The sequence below is a fragment of the Musa acuminata genome, chromosome BXJ1-9 (assembly GCF_036884655.1).
Source record: "Musa acuminata AAA Group cultivar baxijiao chromosome BXJ1-9, Cavendish_Baxijiao_AAA, whole genome shotgun sequence".
Lineage (NCBI taxonomy): Eukaryota > Viridiplantae > Streptophyta > Magnoliopsida > Zingiberales > Musaceae > Musa > Musa acuminata.
In genome coordinates, this window is record NC_088335.1 from 44856832 (window position 1) to 44878197 (window position 21366).

At 41.7% G+C, this 21366-nt stretch overlaps 3 protein-coding genes across 3 annotated transcripts; 2 read left to right on the plus strand and 1 right to left on the minus strand.

Moving 5' to 3' along the window:
- Nucleotides 1–2725: 2725 nt before the first annotated feature.
- Nucleotides 2726–4165, plus strand: LOC103998868 (transcription factor MYB41). The gene is made up of 3 exons (XM_009420474.3): nucleotides 2726–2914; nucleotides 2997–3126; nucleotides 3217–4165. The coding sequence occupies exons 1-3, from the start codon at nucleotides 2782–2784 to the stop codon at nucleotides 3884–3886; spliced, it is 933 nt and encodes a 310-aa protein (XP_009418749.2). The 5' UTR covers nucleotides 2726–2781; the 3' UTR covers nucleotides 3887–4165.
- A 1789-nt stretch (nucleotides 4166–5954) lies between these two features.
- LOC135593738 (uncharacterized GPI-anchored protein At4g28100-like) lies at nucleotides 5955–12719 on the plus strand. The gene is made up of 4 exons (XM_065083992.1): nucleotides 5955–5995; nucleotides 6591–6672; nucleotides 10832–12075; nucleotides 12223–12719. The coding sequence occupies exons 3-4, from the start codon at nucleotides 11422–11424 to the stop codon at nucleotides 12610–12612; spliced, it is 1044 nt and encodes a 347-aa protein (XP_064940064.1). The 5' UTR covers nucleotides 5955–5995; nucleotides 6591–6672; nucleotides 10832–11421; the 3' UTR covers nucleotides 12613–12719.
- A 131-nt stretch (nucleotides 12720–12850) lies between these two features.
- On the minus strand, nucleotides 12851–21283 carry LOC103998994 (E3 ubiquitin-protein ligase JMJ24-like). The gene is made up of 8 exons (XM_018818300.2): nucleotides 20609–21283; nucleotides 20373–20509; nucleotides 15937–16045; nucleotides 15727–15859; nucleotides 15593–15653; nucleotides 14753–15247; nucleotides 14151–14220; nucleotides 12851–13016 (listed from the first exon to the last, which is right to left on the minus strand). The coding sequence occupies exons 1-8, from the start codon at nucleotides 21128–21130 to the stop codon at nucleotides 12975–12977; spliced, it is 1569 nt and encodes a 522-aa protein (XP_018673845.2). The 5' UTR covers nucleotides 21131–21283; the 3' UTR covers nucleotides 12851–12974.
- Between the last annotated feature and the right edge of the window lie 83 nt (nucleotides 21284–21366).

The following is a 21366-nucleotide window of genomic DNA, read 5'->3' on the forward strand; positions in this document are numbered from 1 at the left end:
TGCTGAACTTGTTGCACACTTCAGCCTCCTACGGATGTATCCTTCACATGTAGAAGAGAAAGTTTCAATGCTCCGCGGTGCCGAGTTTCGGTCGCCTTGGGATGGCTGCGAATATTCCATCGTCCGCATACAAGCCTATGCATGAGTATCGAATTCTTTGAGTTAGCAATTCCCCTCACCTTTGTGAGCTTCGCACAACTCTTTCGATCGCTGAGCAACTCATTCCACTTTGCATACTTTGCATGGTCTCATCCTTTATCAAGCGCCTCGCTTACCTTGAGCATCATCAAGTATAGTTATCAACGTTGAGCCGTAGCTCAAACTTAGCCATCCTAACCTTTGTGCGCTCCACATTCTTCCAAGCTTGCTTGTTGTCGTGGTGGCTCTTATCCGAAGGGTTGGCCATTTCTCTGAATGCCAATCTCAGATGCCCGCTCCTCCGAGCGACTCTTTTTCCCTACATCTCTATGCCCGTTTTACCCCAAACAGTCGCACGTATGCTGACTACCCTCAATGCAGCCCCGCTATATCCCCCACGTTTGTATGCTAAGTGTTTCTATGAGTGCTTGTCCGGCTCTGAAACCATCTGTCACGGACTTAGTTGGTTTTGCCTAAGTCGTGCGACACCCTTGTGTGTCCGTCCGCAAAGGTCAGCCTCCCCGAAGCCTCCTATGATCCCTTATGACCCACAAAAGAGAAAACATGTGAGAGAAAATGCATCACTCGGGATCCATAAACAAACATTCTAGGAAACACTTCATAGACAATACAAATTATAAACAGACTTTACAAGCTCTGAACAGTTACACAACAAATGGTCAAAATGATCCATTACAGATCGAAAATCTCTCACACGTGTCCACATGACACAACCTTTATTTACAAGCTTAAAGTGGCCACCAACATAATTAAAATGAGACTATTAAGCCTTCGGCCGTCCCTCTATATGCTGTGTAGAGCATGAACATACCAAAAGACACGGACATATATTACATCAAACATTATGTTTAGAAGTTTTTCCGTGACAATCGGGCCAACGCTCAAGGGGGATTTTCTCGTTTTCACTAAGCTCTAACTAAATCTCTAAGGGATCGAGTTGGGAAATCCCTTTCCCAATCTCAACCTATGTGTATAAGAGTCAAACGATAAGGAAGGAGATGACCAATCAAAGGGGAACCCTCGTATTCCGGAAGCTTGGTTCTGGGAGATGACCAACCGAAGTATCAATACAGGCGATCTTGCGCATCAGGATAGGACAGGACCGAACTGCGCTGATACGCCAGTGTAAAAAGGTCCACTAATGACACGTGCTTGCATAGAGCCGTAGTAGTAATTTAAATTCTTTTATCTGAGCCTATCAGTCGCTTCGGTCGGCTGTGCAGTAAAATGATGCACCTGAGATTGAATATTATATCAATTAATCACTGCTTCTCATGCATGATTCGTTCCGTATGATGAAGTACAGAAGCAAAGTTGATGCTCGTATCACTCTTTGAATCCGAGCCTACCTCTACTGTGTCTGTAATAGATGATGATGATGATGATGATACATAGTACCTTTCATGGTCACATGGATGAGCAGAGTAAAAGGCTTTGTTAGATCTTCCAAAATCACAGTAAACATATTTTATTGTGGGATTAGGACAGCCATTCGCCATTATTGTGCTGGACATGAGCGTTTCTTTGATGATCTGCTCATCTAAAATATGGCCTGCTCCCATTGCGCGAGGCACGGAAGCAACCAGCTGGAAGATTACGGTGCATTAATCTATTAGATTCTGCATTGCTACATGCGGTATCACATTCGCAAACAATCCATCTCTTTCGTTGCCTATAGTGGTAACAGTGTCTTGTGTTCCCAATCTGCTTAGACAATGGGAAGAAAGGAAGGGGCTGAAAGAAGATTTACACCTGTGAGCAGATCTCAGTTATGATTATACTATAAGATCGTATTCCGATAAAGAAATATTTCAACGAGACTGATGTCATCAAGAGGTAAAAGGCTGAGAAGGCGACACGTTCCCAGGTGTCTGCCACGTCATCCTCCAATGCTTGTCAACGAGGACGACGGCTTCGGTTTGCTGCCATCTCTTTTGTGCTGTGCAGGCAGCAAATGATTGGCTTGAAGATGAGGACAGTCAATGTTTTTCGGCCGTTTCTTTTCCCGTCGAAGTTAGATCTCATGCACGCAGAGGGCGATGATCAAGAGGAAGCACCTCACGAGGTGTAACACATTGGACGCAGTAGTGGAAGCTGGAGAGAGAGTGCATGCCGGTACAGCTCAGCTGACAGCAAGAATGGAAGGCAGAACTGTGGACTGAGGGCTCCAATCTAGTTTGGATTGAGACTTAACTTCCATTCCGAGTGTAGTCTTCCTCTGAATCACCGAGTCGATGGTCTCATCATCCTTCTCCGAATCACACAGGTGCGCCATCCATCACTTCTCCTCCATGGCATCACCCAGTTGCGTGTCACTGCTACCCGTTATGAGCCAGCACCAATGGGAAAGGGATAAGGGTCCCCTTCCTCTCTCTTTATGGCTGTCGCCCTTTTACCCCTCGGTCGAGACACCGAAAGCTTTGGAGAAATCAGGAGGTAGAGGAAGAGGGGGAGACACGTCGCCATTGAGATAAACAATGGCCGGTACCGAATCCATTTGACTTTCTTCCTTCGTCTCAGCCTTTCCTTGTCGTTTCACTCTATTTAAGCCATATGCCCACAGTTCATCTCCTATTCCTCTGTGATTCATCTTCACCTTGACCTCTTCTTCTTCTCTTCTCCATGGGGAGAGCATCTTGTTGCGACAAAGTTGGAGTGAAGAAGGGGCCGTGGACGCCTGAAGAGGACCGCAAACTCATCGACTACATACAGAAGCATGGACAAGGGAGCTGGAGAACTCTTCCCAAGAAAGCTGGTATGGGAGTCGAGATCAAACGTCGCCCTAGTTAATCGTGTCTGGCACCTTAATGTGCTCATTTGATGTCATGCATGAACAGGCCTTGCAAGGTGTGGCAAGAGTTGCCGGCTTCGGTGGACGAACTACCTGCGGCCGGACATTAAGAGAGGGAGGTTCTCATTTGAAGAGGAAGAAGCAATCATTCAACTACATAGCGTTCTGGGGAACAAGTAAGTGGTGGTGAATTGTCTCTAAGCTTAGGCGACGAGTTCAGAGAAATGTCTCTGCTTACGTACTTCGTCTTCTCCTTTGGGTTTCAGATGGTCGAAGATTGCTGCTTGCTTGCCGGGAAGAACAGACAACGAGATCAAGAACTACTGGAATACGTGCATCAGGAAGAGGCTCCTCAGGATGGGAATTGACCCTGTGACTCACACCCCTCGCCTCGATCTCCTTGACCTCTCTTCGCTTCTTGCCTCCTCCTTGTGCAACCCAGAGTCGCAGTTCGACTTTTCTAGGTTATTAATAGGCCCCGAAACCCTCGCCAACAGCCATCAGCTCAAGATGGCGACAGACCTCCTATCGTCTCAACGCCAAAGCTCAAACATCCTTTGTCAAGGACTCCAAGAACAACCATACCTGTTGGCTTCCTTGCAGGAACAGCAGCTACGGCTTTCATCTACTTGCACCCTTCCAAACGAGCCATTCATTGATGAGGCACTGCTGATGCAAGCCAGTGCGGGCCAGTTCCAACCAGCTGCTGATTCCAATCGCTGGACGAGCGTCGGCTATCAAAGTTTGGACCCATCCTTCACCCAACTGGTCACCGAAGCCTCCAATCTGATCTCCACAGACGGGCAGGGCTACAACCTGACTTCTCTTTTGTCGACACCTGCGTCAAGCTCCCTGAACTCCTCATCGACATACACCAACGGCAACCGGCTGAAGTACCAGATTCCCGATCTCTTGGGCGTGAGTATGTCCATATGAAGAATAGGAGAGATCGGGAGACGGAATATAGACGGCAAAGAGGAGAAAGAAGGAGGAGCTAAGAAACAAGAAGAGACATCAAGTTCTGTACCCAAATGCCGATGCATGCATGAAGCACAAGTCTTTTTCTCTGTTTTTTTTCCCTTTCTTTTCCATGTTCTTCTCTTATCGAAGAGAAAACAAGGAATCCTCCCAGGTTTCCTACTGTGTTTGTACTGTGGATTAACGATTTCAAGGTGATTAAGGGGTTCTTTTATCTAAAGAGGCCTATTTAGCAGACATGCATGAGACCTTGTCCATACGACGTTGACTAATCACACACTCAGTACTGTCTATCCAACTGGCAAACTGGACTTAATGAAGTGTAGAGAAATCAATCACTCGACAACAGCAACGATCATTACTCGGCAAAACAAAGATGAGGAGAAAAGCTACAATGATAGATGAACTGGGTGTTGACCTCGTGAACAAATGTATGAGATCCACGTGAACCCGTCCACGTGCGTACCTACTGACCGGAAAGGTGGTGGTCCCTTCACAAATTGATGTAGCACGTGAGAGACAGCGATGCAAATGACAACGCCCGATCTAAGCCGTCCGTCACCGACGCGTGGTGTGCAACCTGTCCGGCTCTGATTCCTTTAGCGTGCCAGTGACACAGTAGATGGGAGCTCGACACGTTTCGACGTGCTATTATTTTATTTATATCACATATATTTTTTGGGGGAATTAAAAAATCCTCCTCTTTTATGTTTTCTTCTTGAGGTGGCTGCATATATCTCAATCCGATAAAAAATTGATATGAATGATATATCGATATACTCTTATATATAACATGCCAATATGCTGTATATAATTTGATACGTATCGTATTGATAGTTGATCGATATATTAATAAAATAAATTAATATTTTAAAAATATTAATAAATTAGATATGGTATAGTATAATATTTTTAAGAATATTAATAAATTATTATAATATAATATAAAAATACTATAACACATTTTTTTTATGCTATATTATAATATTTTTTAATTACTAAAAATATTATAATATGATATAAAATTAATATTTTTATAAAAAAAATTATATTTAAAAATAATAAATATTTTTATACTATATTAATTTTTAAATATTATTAAAAATTAATTGGATCGATTCACTTTATGGATTGATATTCAAGAAAAGATAGAGAAAAATGATAGGTGATTGGCAGTTAAGACAATAATATTTTATTATTAAGTAAAAAAATTATAGAATTCTGAAAATATAATTTTTTTATATATATATTTTTGAAAAATCGCCCTGTATTTTTCATTGTGTGCAGAAAAGGAGGCTGGGGGAAGATCCACTGTAGCTTTTCGGTGGGGTAATTTGGCACGCATCAGCCACGCATCATGTGGACGTCAAAGCGGCCGACCTTTTTGGGGTGTCGAGCTGTCGTCAACTTGCCAAGTCTACGCTATTCGATCCGGCGTTTGACCACCCATGGTTGTAATGAACCGGACCGGCCGGCCCAAAATGACATCGTTCCCACCTTCCGCTGACCACCGGAACTCGGGAAAAAGTCGCCGCTGTCCCATGTGCACGTCTCTGTTGCACATTGCCTGGCCAACAATGATGTTTGTTTGGGACACATGACCGACTTGCATCGAGTATAGAAGACACGTGTGTAATACTTCGAGTTCAATGTTATCTGGTCATGCCGACCACTTCGGCTTATCACCACGGATTTCACGTGGCGGACGAGACGGGCTCTTCTGTAGTGAAATGAATCGCTCTACTTTGACTCAGGGAGTTGACTTTGTTCCCCATCGAACGAAGGCAAAATTATTAGGTGGTATGCGGCGCTGTGATCTCTTTTGATCGGACCTAATCCCGACCCGGTTGGCTCGAACCGATCACCCTGAACCGGAATCTACGGTCACTGCTCAACTTAGGCGGGAAAGGGACCAAGGGTGTTCTTCTTGAACCCCATCCCTCTCGATCGATCGCGTCGGTTCACCTTCTCTGATGGCATCGCTTTCTCAAGGCTCCGATCTCTTCTTCTTCTGGGGCTGGGATCATGAGCCGTCCTGGTGTTCCGCATCCTGGCGATCCATGGAAGGTATTCCTTCGCTCAAGATTTTGCTTCTTCGTTCCGTGTCTGTCGATTTTGGGGACTTGGGGTTTTGTTCTTCTTCCTATCGAGTAATATTGATGTGTCGAGTGCTTGACGATTTGTAGCAGCGATTCTTATCGGAAATGTGTTGGGATTGGTCGAGAATTTCGAGCGCAAATCTTTCTTGAACAGACATGCTCTGGGTTTTTTTGTTCCTAACAACTTCTTGAGCGAAACCGATCCTGGACGAAACCCTTTCTTGTACTCGATTGCTGTCTAGATCTCGACGATTCGTAGCAGCGATTCTTATCGGAAACGTGTTGAGATCGATCGTTTCCATTCTCTGTCCGATTACTCAAAACGCAAACCGTCGTTGATCATACATGTTCTTGGCTTGCTTGTTCCTAACAAGTTCTTGAGAAAAACTCAATCCCTTTTTAGGTAAATTTGGCGGACCCTTTCTTGACTTGATTGCTGTCGAGGGTTCAAGAATTTGTAACAGCGATCTTGATCGGAAATGTGTCGAAACCGATCGATAATTTGTAGTATTTATTATGGCGTGATTAATTTGACTGAAAACAAACTTTCATTGATCATGCAGGATGTTGGCATTTGAAGGGCTGGGTTTCTTTTTCCCGATCCAAGCAGAGTACGCCATCAAGGATTCGTCTCTCGCTAATAAGGTTTACTTTCCCCTTTGTTCTCGATCTTAATATATACTGCAATTGCAAACCTAGTTGTTCTTGTAAATACTTTGGTGCCATTCTATTTACATGATTATGTTCATATACTTAGCTATCAAATTATAAGGAACTTTCATTTAACCGTACTCCAACATTTCCACATTTCCGTACTGCATTAGATTTCATTATATGATATCATAAGAAGCTTAAAATGCTTAGTCTAATAAACTCACTCAAAAAATTGTTGATTATATATTTGTCGGCTAATTATATATTAGCCTCTTTAGCATTCTTGTTTCTAAACTTAAAAAAATTATATTGAGATCCATATAAAATCAAAATAAAATATTAAACCTCATTTAACGTAACATCGTCGGCTTTACCGATGGAAGATATAACACGTGACAATATGTTTATGAATGATATGAAAACAATGAGAAAAAGATAATTTCAATTGTGATGATGGACGATAATGATGACGATGATGTTGTGGAAGATAATTTTAACTCGATCTATTTATTTTGTTGGTAAAGTCGACGATGTTAAGGTAAGTGGGGTTAAATATTTTTGTTTCGTACTATAAAAATTTCAAAGTAAATTTTTGAAGTATAGGATCGAAATACTAAAAAGGTCTAACTACAAGAAAGGGATAATATGTAATTAGCACCGATTGTCATTCACTTGCTCTTGCTCATATTATAGCTTTGATATAAAAGTTGCTCCTTACATCAATTGCTTAAAATTTCTCCTTCTTTCATGTTATTTGGTTTTTCCTTGATAGTAATCTTGTAGTTCTCTACATAACGTTGGAGTTAATTCAAGAACATTGTCATAGAAATTGGTTCTGGACCCTATGGGCTAAGGATGAAGTTCATGAACTATATATATAATTGAGAACTATAACACATTAATAATCAAATGGAAGCTTGTTGAGCCCCTATACAAAAAAATAAGTAAATTTATGAAGGATTAAGTTCAGGAACTATGTAGGAACATATTGGTGAAAACATGGAAGAAAAGTAGAATGTCATGAGAAAATTTAATAAGAAAATGCCACAAAGATTGCATGTTTATAGTTTAGTTGGAAATATAGATCAACCATTTTTGTGGTGTTATAAAAGGTTACATCTTCTATCAAGCTATAGGGTGGGTTGGGTTGGGTTCTGTTCCAGTTCTGATGTTAGATCCAGACCAGGATCTTAATTTCTTAGTGGATCCGATGTGAGGTCCGTTACCAACTTGGCTGATAGCCACTTAAGAGGGACTTGACATCTTCTCTCCTGAAGAGATCTCAGTAAGTGCTAAGAAGATTAAGATCAAGAATTTGTAGGGGTAGCTCGATCTCATACCACCTTTTTTGCTTGATGGATATTTTGATCACTAGTGTCAGCTTGATCTCTTATTGCGGTGTCATGTGCCCAATTGTTGTGTCCTTATTTTGGTGGTATTTTCTTATGCACTCATTTTGGAGCTGATGGGGTTGTGAGAAGATAAGAGTTAAGTGGATTTCAATCCTTATGGCTCATGATTTCTTCATCGTGTTCATGTTGCCGATGCCCAATTAATACATAGACCTTTTAGTTTTAAGCTGTTCTTCTTAAACTCGGGATGGTCAAAAGGAGGAAGGAATTCACCATCCCTTCAACCAGTCCCTTGCTCTGCGGTGGGATGCCGGGGTGGGTGGGGTGGGGGGAGGGAGTTTAGGAATTACTTTTGGAGCTCAAAAGAGCATGTTGTGCACGTATTTGATCAGGTGGTTCATGATTGGCGTGGGGCTGGGCATTGCGACTTACCTAATGGATGGTTCAGACCCAAACACCGCAACGACCGGACAAAATGATTGAGTGGATGAATGGCTTGTAAAGTTGCACCCTGCCAGTGAGCTGCTTTGTACATCGGCCTTCTTTCTTGGAGTTAATGCACAGCTGCGTTATGGAACCTTGTGCTTCGCCACCACACCCCCTTACCAGGCTCCCACTAACCCAAGGCTGCTGCTGCTGCTGCTGCCCACCAGAAACCCCCTGTGGCGAAAAAGAAAGAGGCCTTGGATGCAACCTAAAAGTTTAGAGCCGAGACCACCCTCCAGCTCAGCACAAGCATGACTTGTATGTCATCTTCCTTTCCCTTGCCCCACTAATGCATGATTGAAACTTTTCTCAAACTTTTTCTTGTGTTAATCTTGTTTCCTTTTTCTTTTTTTTACTATAATCTAGGTCCAGTTTTTCTACTAGACGCACCCACCCCACCCACAGCTACCTTTTTCACTTTCTGATCACCCCCTCTCCCTCTCCCTCTCCCTTTCCCTTTGAAAAGCTTGGCTCGGCTCGGAAATGGAAACCACCACATCCCCCAACATCTCCTCATAAGATAATGATATGAGCCAGTCTCACAAAGAGAGAATCAAATAAAAAAGCAAAGCTAAAATCCTCATGGGACTTGAGAGTGGCTTTTCAGCATACTTGATGATAGGATTCGAGCTTTTCGACAGGGATGATTGTGTAGTGGGCTTTGACACAAGATTAGCAACAGATACTGGTGGTTTGTCACTTGTGAGTTGTTTGAAATTTCTACTAGTCCCTGCCAACACGCTCCAGTCTCTTGTCCTTACGGCCGGGAGCTGATTACAACAAATGAATACGAAAAAAGTATCGGTATCGGTTCTGACACATGGTGGTGGTGGTGGTGGCTTCAAGGTGAGAGCTTATCTGGGTGGGGGGGGGGGGGGGGGCGCGGGGACGACATAAACAGCCGCCATGTGAAGCGGTCAGTGGAAACCCGCCCTTGTTTCTTTTTCAGAGCGTCCTGCTTTATGTCATGTTGTTTCCTTGTAGGACTAGTCTCTCGTACCATCCGTCCTATTCATCCAGGGGAAGGTTGGGTCTGTAAAGGATAGCTCCAAAATCCTAATGCCCGACTGTGCCATACCATCACCTGGTCATCGCTTTGGAAGGAGATGACTGGAGGTTGAGTGAGTGATTCTTCCTGAGGACATCGGGATGAGAAGTGGGCTGGGGGTTGCTTTGGTCATTGCTGCAGGATTCATCATGTAGGTTTGATTTGATGTGGTCGTCTTTTCATGCTGCTACCGCTTGGTCTGACCTGAACCCCCTAAGGCCTAGGTAGAAAAGCACGAAAGGTTTTGTCATGATCGGTTGCACTGGCGGGGGGGTAAAATCTGTCGGTCAAAGACACCCTCGTTTAAGTTTGGAGTTTCAAGTCTGGTTAGATCTAAAATTCTAACTACGATCGATTAGTCTCTTAATTATCTCTTAAGTTCTTATCGTGCTCTGACTGTAAGTAAATTAATTACTTCGGAGACCAATTGTATTGAGGACCTTCCTTTTTCCTATATTATTAAACTGCCATGTTTGTTCTAGGGCTCCCACGGTTTTAGACATTGACTATAAATGAAAAAGAAAATAAAGGATCTGGTTGTAAACCAACAACCGACTCAAGAAAAACCAAGAATAATAATTATTATTATTTTAGTCAAGAAAAGGAGGATGTCAAGTTCGTGGTCTCGATGATAAAGAATGCCTTGGGGACGAGAAAGGAGGATGTCAGTCCTTATTCGTAAGCATTATTGGTACCTGAATTTAGTTGATGATTGGCCTTCGAAATGAATTCATTTCTCATCGTTGGCATTGCGATGCCATCCTGCCGTTGCTGCTGCTGGTGGTGGTGCTGGTTGGTTTACGCCCGCCCATGTACTCGACCGTCCTCTACTCACCTGCCACTCACTGTATCCGCACTCACCGTCCTTTTCGCAAGCCCCGTCCCCCAATCCAGGCTTTGGGTAGGGCATGCGCATGGCTCAGCGCCTCAACCATCTCTCATTCCTTTACCTCTTATCTTCGCCTATGAAGACTTCAATTCTTAATTTAGAGATGCTTTTTTGATGTTAAGTAACCTGGTGCGCATGACATTCGATGCTATGCCATGTTTTGCGAGTGTGTCGGGGAAAGCTAATTTCTATGATTTTTTTTTTTTTGGAGTGCAACAAGAGAATTCTTTTAATTAAAAAAATTGACTTATTTTGTCAATTCTTAACTAAGCAAAGATGAAAAGAAAGTTTCAAGGTAGGAACATTTTGTAGCAACGAAAGCAATATTATCTGCCCAAGCACCGGTTTTTGCTGAAACTTGCGATATGTTGGCAGGTGGAGCTATAAGAAGATCCTCCGTTTCCTGGTTGACGGAAAGGTCAATTGCCGGTGTTCCATTACCCTACTACATTCAGCTCTGCCTTCTATACTAAAGAAAGAGGAAAAAGACAACGGAAATCCAAAAGGAAAAGCGAGAAAAGTTAATGCCTCAGCCGTCCGACCAAGGAAAGAGCAAGAAGGGCAGGTTTGGCTAGACATCTCTCTCTCTCGCTCTCTCTCTCTCTCCCCCACCCTCTCTCCTCCTCTGTTCCCACGCCTCATCACAAGGGTTCCAGCTCAAAATATGGTGGGGTGGGGCTTTCTTCCGTCACACATGCACGTCCGTTGCACCCACGTCTCTCCTCTGCCCCAAGTCGAGCTAAGCCCACAGAGGCAACAAAAGTGTAGAACCAAAGTTACACACCTTTCCCTCCCTACCCTCACCGCTTACTCTCCCTTCCCCTACTCCCCCCAACTTATAATGCCTTCCTTCTTCCTCTACGCCACCTTCTGCCGTGGGAATCTCTCTCTCTCTCTCCCCCTCAGAATCTTCTTCTCCTGCTTCCCACACAAGAAGCATAGGAAGTCGAACAGGAAGAGCCAGAATGAGACCGCCCGCTGTCTCATTGCTGCTCGCTATCTTCCTTCTGTCCGCCGCCGCAGCCTTGACCGCCGGAGTCTCGCCGCACATCTACTCCGACGAGCAGCAGCCACCCGATGCCGGCGGTGTCGCCTCCACAACGGTCCCGGCGTTCCCCGTGGCCGGCGCGGACAACCAGAGCGCGTGCCACCTCGACCTCTCCGACGAGCTCTTCGGCGGGGTCGGCGAGGCTTGCATCCGCGGTGGCCTCGACCAAGGCCGCTGTTGCCCGGTGCTCGCGGCCTGGCTCTTCGCCGCGCACGCCCGCTCCGCCATCGAGGTCCGGCCGCCGCCCGCTGCCGAAGACGGGATGGACGGCGCGGACCGGCCGGTGATGCCGGACGACAACCAGAAGTGCGTGGACTCGTTGCAGAGCGCCCTGGAGCGGCGCGGCATCCGCCTGCCGCGGCCCAACGCCACGTGCGACACCGTGCTCTGCTTCTGCGGTATCCGACTCCACCAGATCGGATCGCTCCGGTGCCCGGCCGCCTTCAACGTCAGCGGCGTGGGGGTGGCGGCCCGGAACGCCACCCCCACGGCGGCACTGCAGCAGCTGGAGCACGACTGCGGGAATGCGTCCTACGCTGGATGCACGCGCTGTCTCCACTCCCTCGAGAAGGTCTGCCCTCTTATTCTACCCCTCAGGGTCTTCTTAAATGTGACACCTTCCCTTCCCATGCAAACTTCATCTGATATGCAATCATCATCACCAATGAGTCGGAGTCCTAACTAAACCTACTGATTGCAATCATTAATGGTGGCGCAGCTTAAGGGGAACGGCAGCGGGGAGCGGGCGACGAGGATGTTCGACCGCGACTGCCAGCTGATGGGGCTGACGTGGCTGCTGGCGAGGAACAGGACGGCCTTCATCCCCACCGCATCCGCCGTCCTGCGTGCACTTCTCTACGGTGCCGCCGCCCCCCTTGCGCAGGAGGAGGAGTCCCAGTGCAGATGCAGCCGGGACCAGGACGACATGCCCCTCGCCGTCGACTCCCTCCAATTCCAGCACCTCAGCCAGCAGCAGCAGCAGCAGCAGGAGGAGGAAGACGACTCCTCTTCCTCTCGTTCCCCTTCTCCTTTCCCCTTTCCACTTCCCCTTTCTTCCATCGTCCTGCTTATTGTCCTGCTCGCTACACTTCCCTTCCCCTTACTCTAACCAATAACCTCCGTGTCCCCTTTTTATTTTCTTCTGTAATTTTGTTTTGTTTTTGGTTACCCCCTCGCTCGCTGTATATGCAATGCTCCTCCGGCCTTGTTAGGTTCCTTTTCCTTCTCCCTATTGCTATTTTCTCACTATCGTTTCTCCTCCTCTTTTTCTGCCGCTTGCAAATGGTGAGACACATATCGTAGGGTAAAAAGTACCCCATGTCACAGGAAGGAGGGAAAAAGGACAAAGACAAAAAAAAGAAAAATACATTACTTACCATGTAGCAGCTTCAAATTGTCAGGTGGCAGCGACACATGCTGAACTTCTCTCATTCGTCAAGCCGGTGGGGAGCATGGCAGTCACTCAATCAGTCACAAAACACAACATGATGCGCGCGGCAGGCTTGTCATAATCTGTTGTTCTCAATCAAGATGAAAGATTATAATCAAACATGAAACACAATTATAATATATCTTAGCAAAATAAGGGCACTAATATATCTTTAGCAACCAACACAAGCTTTGGAATGAGTAAAAATGTACTAACCAACTTAATTTTAGGGACTCAAAAGATCAATTAGTTGACTACCAATCAAGAAATATGCCCAGTTCATGCTATATATAAAATGAACAATCAAGAAATTTCCTTTTAGAAAGGTTCAAAATTTTGTGCATTTAAATATTACTTTGTAAAACAAATGAACTACATAGGACTTCCATGATATCCTCTTTGACTCTGAAAAAATTATCTTCCCTACATAGCAAAGAATTAATTTCTGATATGCACAAGCAGGAGACTACCAAGAAACTTTTGTTCCTTGCATTATGTAATAATGGGTGAACAAGAATCCAATATTCCCAAAAAATAAAAATAAAAATCATTAAGTAAAAAAATCCAAAAAACAATCAAGAAATTTCCCCCCCAAAAAAAATCAAGCATCTAGAAATAAACCATTAAGTAAAAAAAGAAAAAAAAAATGGAACATGCAATGTATCCAGGCAGGCAGGAAATGCAAAGAGCTCCAAACTGTTAGTTCCCTTAAGAGGCAGCAGCTGAAGCATCAACACTAATAATAACCATGCAGTTAACATGAAATGGATTAAAAATGGCACCCAATGAATGTCTAATGAGCATAAGGATGTCTAAAGAATACTCAAGCTTTTAGAATACAGAAGAAAGACAGTACGCGCACCATAAGATTTGTGCTTGCAACAGATGCTAATGATACACAAACAATGCAAAAGAGCCAGAATTTCTTTCCTAAATCTGTCTGAAACAGACCAATGTAAAGGATCAAGTGGTGTTATCTAAAGTATATGTTTAAAGTCAGCACCAAACACAAAAGCCAACAATGAACATTTGTTCCAACTCCCCAAAAACTGGAGCTAACATAGAGCAATATATATACTTCAGTATCTCCAAGAACATATTTGCACGTCCCTGTAGATTTCTAGTTAAAACTTTTAAACTTGTTTGCATTATTAAAAAATAGACAAAATGATGAGTTACACTTGTAGTATTAGAGATCATCAATGGCGATAACATACCTCATATATGTTGATTCTGGGTCGACGTAAGTGTGGGCATAAATAAAACAGTTCTCGAACTATATTTTTCCTGAATGAAAGAAAAGTCTGGATGGAGAACACAGTAATAGCATACGCATACTACTTACCTAAAGAAAAAATGTCTCTACAGTGAAACTAAATATGGATATATGAAATTGAAAATTCAGGTAGTCAAGATGAATAATGCATGAGGAATACCAAAATGGCAACTGTCATGGCAAATGAAGCTAAATTAAGAAATCATATATCTATATGATGTTTGACTACCCAATCCAGATAAGCTACACTTTGCTCAAAAGGCTAAAAGAAGAGGTTAGGTAAAATTACTTTAAAATGCTCATCCATTACAAGGACCTCAAGACTCGATAACTTATCTAATGCCAATCCGAGGTTTGCAGCTTCGTAGCATCACTGGAACTAAATTATACTAGGAAACCATTATAAGTTGGTCTCTCGGTCATCTTAAATACATTCAATAAATAGGATAACTAAGAATTTTTTTTTTTGTTCTCATAGAAATGCTTGAGGCATTCCTCCGTACAGATTGGACAGAAACCCATAATCGTCATAAAAACTCTTACCTATCCATGGCTTCTTGCAAACTTATACTGAATTGCCCAATCTTCTGGTTTTCAGGGACTGAAGATGTACGATGAGGATAAGCATGTAAACTGTGAGAACCAAAGTTACTAAAAGCAACTTCTTCTGCAGATCTACCCAGATCATTAGACCAATTAAATGGCACGGTGAAAACTAGATTTAGAAGACCATCACCACATCCACCAAACTCCTTGGGTGGGCACAAAATGCTGCTCTCACTGTTCTCTTTGCTTTCAGGTACCATGGATAAATATGAGTTGTCAGGTCGCATACCAGTGGAGAGTATCCGTTTCATCCCATTAAGTTCCTTAGCAACACGCTTATGTGCTTTATTACTCTCACCATACTTGAAGGCATCAGTTGAAGTCGTCTGAGGAAAGCTTCCTTTCGGTATCTTTCTACAACTTAAGCAAAGTCTATAAGAACATTTTGAGCAGCTTCTGTGAAAATCAACAAGTGAAGTCCTGCAGCAATTGCTGGTACCAAAAAAAAGCAGACACTGCATGAGACACATTCAGGTGTAATTACACTGCATGAGACACATTCAGGTGTAATTTGACCACAATTTAAGTCCATCCCCCAGCAAAATTTTAGGCATGTTTATCTAATTGCAACACGAACTATATTAACAAAAAATATCCTAAAAGAAAAATGACAAAAACCAATGAAATGTCCATCTAAGATTTTGGATGGTAATCAGCCTTTAGCCTAAAAAAAATTTGTGGCCAAAATAACAGTATTCATTTACTATGTCTATTGTCGGTGACATATAAGTGGAAATGGAATATCTATCGACCTATGCTTTCAGAATATACACATACCATTTAACAAGCTCGTTCTGAGCCTGATTGACTTGGAGTTGAATGCCAGAAAATCTTCTCCCTAGGAAAGAAGTAATACATCAAAAGTGGCCAACTCAGGAAGGATGAAACACAGATACTGATTCCTTACTAACCTTGGTCTGGAACCTCAAATTCCAGCTCATTTAACTGCTTTTGATAGATCTGCTTCAGCAATGGGAGAAGGTGAGAAATCAAGTTATAAGCATGCTCGATTTCATTAAACTTCTTGTGATCATGTGCAAGTTCCTGAAGATCAAAAAAACCAAAACTGCTCATAAAATTTTCCCCCATGAGAATGTAAAAAAATTAGAGAAGAGCCCAACCTTACATCCACCATCTTTAGCTCCGATATGAGAACATGTCTTACAATCACAACACCCACGACAAACAGGACAGGCGATCTTGACCTCCACTTCAGACATCTCAGAGTACCTAAACGGCATCAGAGGCCTTGATATATTAAATAGCAAATAGTAGTCTTAAAAATCTGATAGGTATAGAATCCAAAATTCCTGGAACTCTAGATGTTTGAGTTGGATTAGTATACCAAAAAGATAGGTGACTTGCATCAACTATTCTGTTGAGATGGTGGATGAAACACAACTACCACAACAGCTAGAAATTACACTACATGTGTGCTTCAGAGATGTGTCCTAATACCAGAATCTTTGCAACCACATTAGCTGAAACAATCAACAGCCTTGGTCAAGTAAAACCAAGGCAAACTTAAAAATTTATGGTGTGCATATGTTTGACATCCTTCAGAGTTCAGATCACTTCAAAGGGCATTGACAACACCGGCCCTACAACAACAAAAAAAAAAATTGCTACCATGCAGATGTATTGGAATAAGCAAATATAAAAATAGCTAAGCATAATGGCATTTAAATGTATAATAAGCCTTGGCACATTTAAGTTATAATTAGTGAGAGTGCAAATTAAGAAAAAATTATTTGATGGAAAAGGAAGAATCCTTTAATTCAAAAGCACAAAATCTACAACATTATATCTACTACAACTTGCTTTAATTTCCATCTCATTCACCACATTTAACTCTACCTATGACAGCTGTAATCGCTACTTAAAAGAGGTTTCACCTGTTACGGATTTTAAAACACGAGAATATAACCAGAACAGTCTTGTCTTTCAGTTATAGCTGTAGATTCAACCACAGGATAGCAAACATATATATTAGAGAAAAAAAAGACGTTTTAAGGGGCCATAAAAGAACAACAAATAAGAAAGAGGAGAGAAAGAGAGAACAATAATGAGGGCCTACAGCCTCTTTCTGTCAGATTTAAATCAAATATCAGAATTCACCTTTAATCCATACAATCCCCACAAATTAAGGACTTGATTTCAAGTACCCTTAATCTATTAAAGCACTAAATATAGAAAACAAAATAAAACCAATAAAGCATATAAGCAGACGTGAAAGGATATGGACACATGGGCCCAGAAACTATTATGAAATTAGGACAAAAACAAATACATGCATATTATTATACAAGAATAACAAGCTGCAATGTATATTTCTTTTATATGTTCCTAGAATTTTTAGTTTGTATAATTTAGACAATCAATAATGATCATATGATGAATCTAGAAGAACTATAACAACCATTCGTACGAGTGGCAAAAGTTTACAGAAAAACATGAAACATAATACAAAAGTCATGAACAAAGATTGTCTCATAGAGCATGTAGATTCCATTTTGAACTGGCAAAATTCTATGCTGTATTGATCACCATAGGCCAAAAAAAGGGTCTACTCATATTCAGCATTGCATATACCGTGTGCTACCTCCATCATGGTAGATTTTCAACCATGATAATACATGCCAATATTGGCATTACCAATCCTTGGTCATATATCCCAGTAAATGCAAAATTTTCCATGTCCTGAAGTCTTATATAGATAAAATACGTGTTACGTATTTAGTGTAAATAAACATAGAATGTACAAGAGTGCAATATATTTCTAAGTACCCTATATGAATCGACAAGTATTCATTAAGCATTGGTGTTTGACAAAGATACAACAGATATTTTTTAGGTGCCCTTGCTTCATAGCACTGAACATGAACCAGTGAAAAAAATATTCCCTATGTTGTTGTAACATACATCCAAACCCTTGAATATGAATTCTAAAAGGAGAACAATAAATGGATAATATTAGTTATTTAAGATATTCAATTTCGTTCACATATATTTGAAAAGCTGTTTTCTATCTGAATAATGCATCCTAAAACACCAACCATGTCTCTTGGTTGGACCTGCTAATCAAATTATAGAGGATCTAAGGTCTAGCTCAATTGACACCAAAAATGTAACTGAAATGACCAAGTAATTTGACGAAATCAAACCTAATTAATTCATTGTTCTAGAACATGAACTGAATCAAGTTAACCCTAAATCTATGGTAAAACTTGATGTGTGTTCCTTCCAGAAAACAAATTTCATCGAAGAACTTCAGATGGAAGTAGTAAGCCAAGTGCATCCTTCCATGAAACTTGCAGTGCCTTAATAGAAGTACAACTAGGTAAAAAAAGGATAGCCAAGGGGGGAGTCAACGTAAGCAACCTTACCCTATAAACAAATAGTGTTCTCTTGACACAAGCCTTGATCACTCAGTTTGCAAATAATACAAATAAGTGGTGAATTTTATCTTCGAATTCTCACAATTGGAAAAAATTTGAGTTTGGTAGTAAACTTGCGAAAATGTTTTGGCCAGTTCACAGTATTATAAAGAATCAATTATCTTGATAGATTAGTAATGCATGAGCAAAGAGGGTGGGCATTAACATCACAATAATGTTGCTCTTTTGTAATCTAAGTGACCAAAGTTTCAAGTCATGAAATTAGCCTCTCTGGGCTAAGTTTGCAAAAAGCCTATAAAGTCAAGCCCACCTCTGAAAAAAAAGAAAGAAAAAAAAAACAAAAAAATGGATATAAGACAAGTATGCTACAGAATTTTTGTAACCAGATGATGGAAAAAAAGAATATATACAGCTGGTGGTTCTTGTATATCTGAATGGGTTACTTTTAATATATATTTTCCTGCAAAGAATGCTCAACTTCATTAGGAAGTCATATAGAGGAACATTTAGATTTTGTAACTCCATGAAAATTAAAAAGATTAAGACGTTACTCTTCTTTGTATGCAAATGTCTCATAATTACTTTATGTTATAAAACATCATTTACTTAGACATCAATACTTATAGCACACATTGACAATATATTAATAAGCGAGGGTTGTATGGAGAACACAAGGGCTGAAGTTTCACACACCGCGTGATAAAGATGAAAACAATTGTCCATTTCTTAGAATTTAATGTTTTAATTGTTTATAAAATTAGCAAACTTTATTCAGTTTTGTATCATGATTTATGTTATTTCTGTACAAAAGCATTTAAAGAATATGGAATTTTCTGTATGAATTAAACATCAAACCAACTGTGGTGGGATGCTCCAAAGACAGGCCTGAAAAGAAGATTACATTCTTTCAAAGAAAAAAAACATTCCAAGAGTCCAAGAAGATATCATCGGTGATAAAATTAATCAGGACAATCTTATCAAACTTACAAAGGGTCATAAACTTTTAGTTAAACAATCTGGCAAATCCTTAAACTCTAATTATTCCTCAATCTTTGTCAAAAAGGCACTTAGGAAATGCAAGGGTCTTAGGTATTAAGACAAGATCGAATGGTTCGATGTATGACAAATATGTTGCTGAAGACAGATACCAATATCAGAAGAAAGAAGTCTTTTGAAGTTTGAAAAAGATTATTAGTTATCATGCAATAGAATTTACTTTAAGAATTCCCTAGTCTTCCTGCATGATCCCTCAAAAGCTTATTTATGCTCCAGAATATAAGAGATGACTAATATCTCTCACTATTAATACATAAAAATCTATTTTAATCATTTCTGGTATGATCATAACATAAAGGGCGAAACCCACACAGAAACCAAGAAACAACTTTTGCGGAGAGAGAGAGGATCATTTTGTCGAATTTTCCTTTGACCACAAGATATTTACACTCGTCGTCATTAACCAAATAAGAATGCAACGGAATTGATACTCACAGTAATCAATCTCACAAACTATTATAGAATACCTATTTTTCAAAACAAAAGCAAAAAAGACTGACAAATAATTACTGAAGCTTCTTTGCATGAATCTTCATAATGATGCACTTATATTCTAAGTGAAACACACAGCATTTGTTATCTCTTCGGCAACAAAAATTCTATCATGGATCTACCTTCTAGCCATGATCCTATTCCTGGGAGGAAATAACATTGATCTTGATAAATCATTTTTGAAACATAAGTCAGCTTTGGTCCCTAAATGATATTACTTGAGATTTCTAAAGCCTAAATAAATTTAAGTTTTTACCATTAAATTGGTGAGTATTACATTGTGGAAGTCAAGATAAACAAATTTAAATGATTAACATTGTGTTGGCAGGTATCGCTCAGAGGAAGTCATCATAATATCATATAAAATTAAAGCAACCTTTGTCATATACTTTGCTTCGATTTTTTTAACTTATCGAATGAGAACAAGATCTCTTCATATATCTGGAAAAATTCAACTTATACAAAGATCACAGTTATCCCGAAAAGACTTGCATCTTTGATTTAATAAAGAAAACTAGACAAATGAAAAAGGCAATTGACGAACATTAGCTACAAAATAAATTAATCTTACTTTCAAGAATCTTTAAAAAGAAGAGCAAAAGGAAGTTAACTGTTTCTTTATGCAGCGAGAGCAGAAGAACCTCTTCCTGCAACTTAAACATCGAACCATCCTTGCCACCTTCTTCTCCCCACATCTGTGGCATATCCACTTCCTCCCCCTCCCCAAACCCTTTCCACAAGTTAATTTCTACAACCAATAGAAGTGTACTGGAGTTACCATCAGAAAATGGATCGCAAGAAAGGTTCAAGAATCAAAAGAAATGGGACGGAACCAAAATCGTTATACCTTTAATGGGCCCACGGGAATCGGCTCCGCGTTCTTGGATCGAATGCACCGCCTGGTGAGCGAGCAGTCCTCATCAAACCCTAGCTTCCGATCCAAAGGGGAGCCCTCATTGCCGGGACCACCCACCGGAGACGACGCGATGGTCATCAACCCATTAGGAAGAACCCTCGTCGTCCGGGCCTCCCCCCTCCGCCTCTTTTCCCTCTCCCCCTTCCGATCCATCCGCCGCTTCAGCGCGGCCGTGATCGTCTCCTCGGTCGGGGAAGCCCCCTTCCTGGTGCGCTTCCTCGCCGGAGGATCGGGCGGCTCCGGCGACTCCCAATCGGATTCTTGCGCCGCGGCGGGCCCGCCCTTGTGCTTGGCCAAGTTACGGCGGGTCAAGTTGTAGTGGTGCTCGCAGAAGGTGACGCCGTCCATGGCGCGCATGGAGCAGCGCCATTTGCGGCCGTCCGTCCTCCGGCATCGGAGGCCCTCACCGGGGATTGCGTCGGAGTCGTCGTGGAGCCGCCGCGGCCTCGGCATTGTGACGGAAACCAAAACCCCTGCGAAGTCCGAGCGGCGTTTCTAGAAACGAGTGCCGTAGAGAAAGAGAGAGAGCGAGCGAGACGACAGCATCGGAAGCTGTTCATATTTCTCTCTTTTTCTTTCTTTCTTTCTTTCCTTCTTGAAAACAAAGAGCACAATTACATCTATATCCCTACAAACTATAGCAGACATAATATAATTATTTTTTCTGTATTTTTTCTTTTTTTTTTTCC

Bases quoted from the DNA above. Each gene is read 5' to 3' on its own strand.
- LOC103998994 (XM_018818300.2), bottom strand. From the start codon at position 21,130: ATGCCGAGGCCGCGGCGGCTCCACGACGACTCCGACGCAATCCCCGGT. The intron at 15,860-15,936 runs GTTGGGCTCTTC...TTTGATCTTCAG, and splicing joins CTAAAGATGGTGGATGTAAG to GAACTTGCACATGATCACAA. The intron at 14,221-14,752 runs GTAAGAGTTTTT...TCTTTCATTCAG, and splicing joins TTGCAAGAAGCCATGGATAG to GAAAAATATAGTTCGAGAAC.
- LOC135593738 (XM_065083992.1), top strand. From the start codon at position 11,422: ATGAGACCGCCCGCTGTCTCATTGCTGCTCGCTATCTTCCTTCTGTCC. The intron at 12,076-12,222 runs GTCTGCCCTCTT...ATGGTGGCGCAG, and splicing joins GTCTCCACTCCCTCGAGAAG to CTTAAGGGGAACGGCAGCGG.
- LOC103998868 (XM_009420474.3), top strand. From the start codon at position 2,782: ATGGGGAGAGCATCTTGTTGCGACAAAGTTGGAGTGAAGAAGGGGCCG. The intron at 2,915-2,996 runs GTATGGGAGTCG...ATGCATGAACAG, and splicing joins AACTCTTCCCAAGAAAGCTG to GCCTTGCAAGGTGTGGCAAG. The intron at 3,127-3,216 runs GTAAGTGGTGGT...TTTGGGTTTCAG, and splicing joins CATAGCGTTCTGGGGAACAA to ATGGTCGAAGATTGCTGCTT.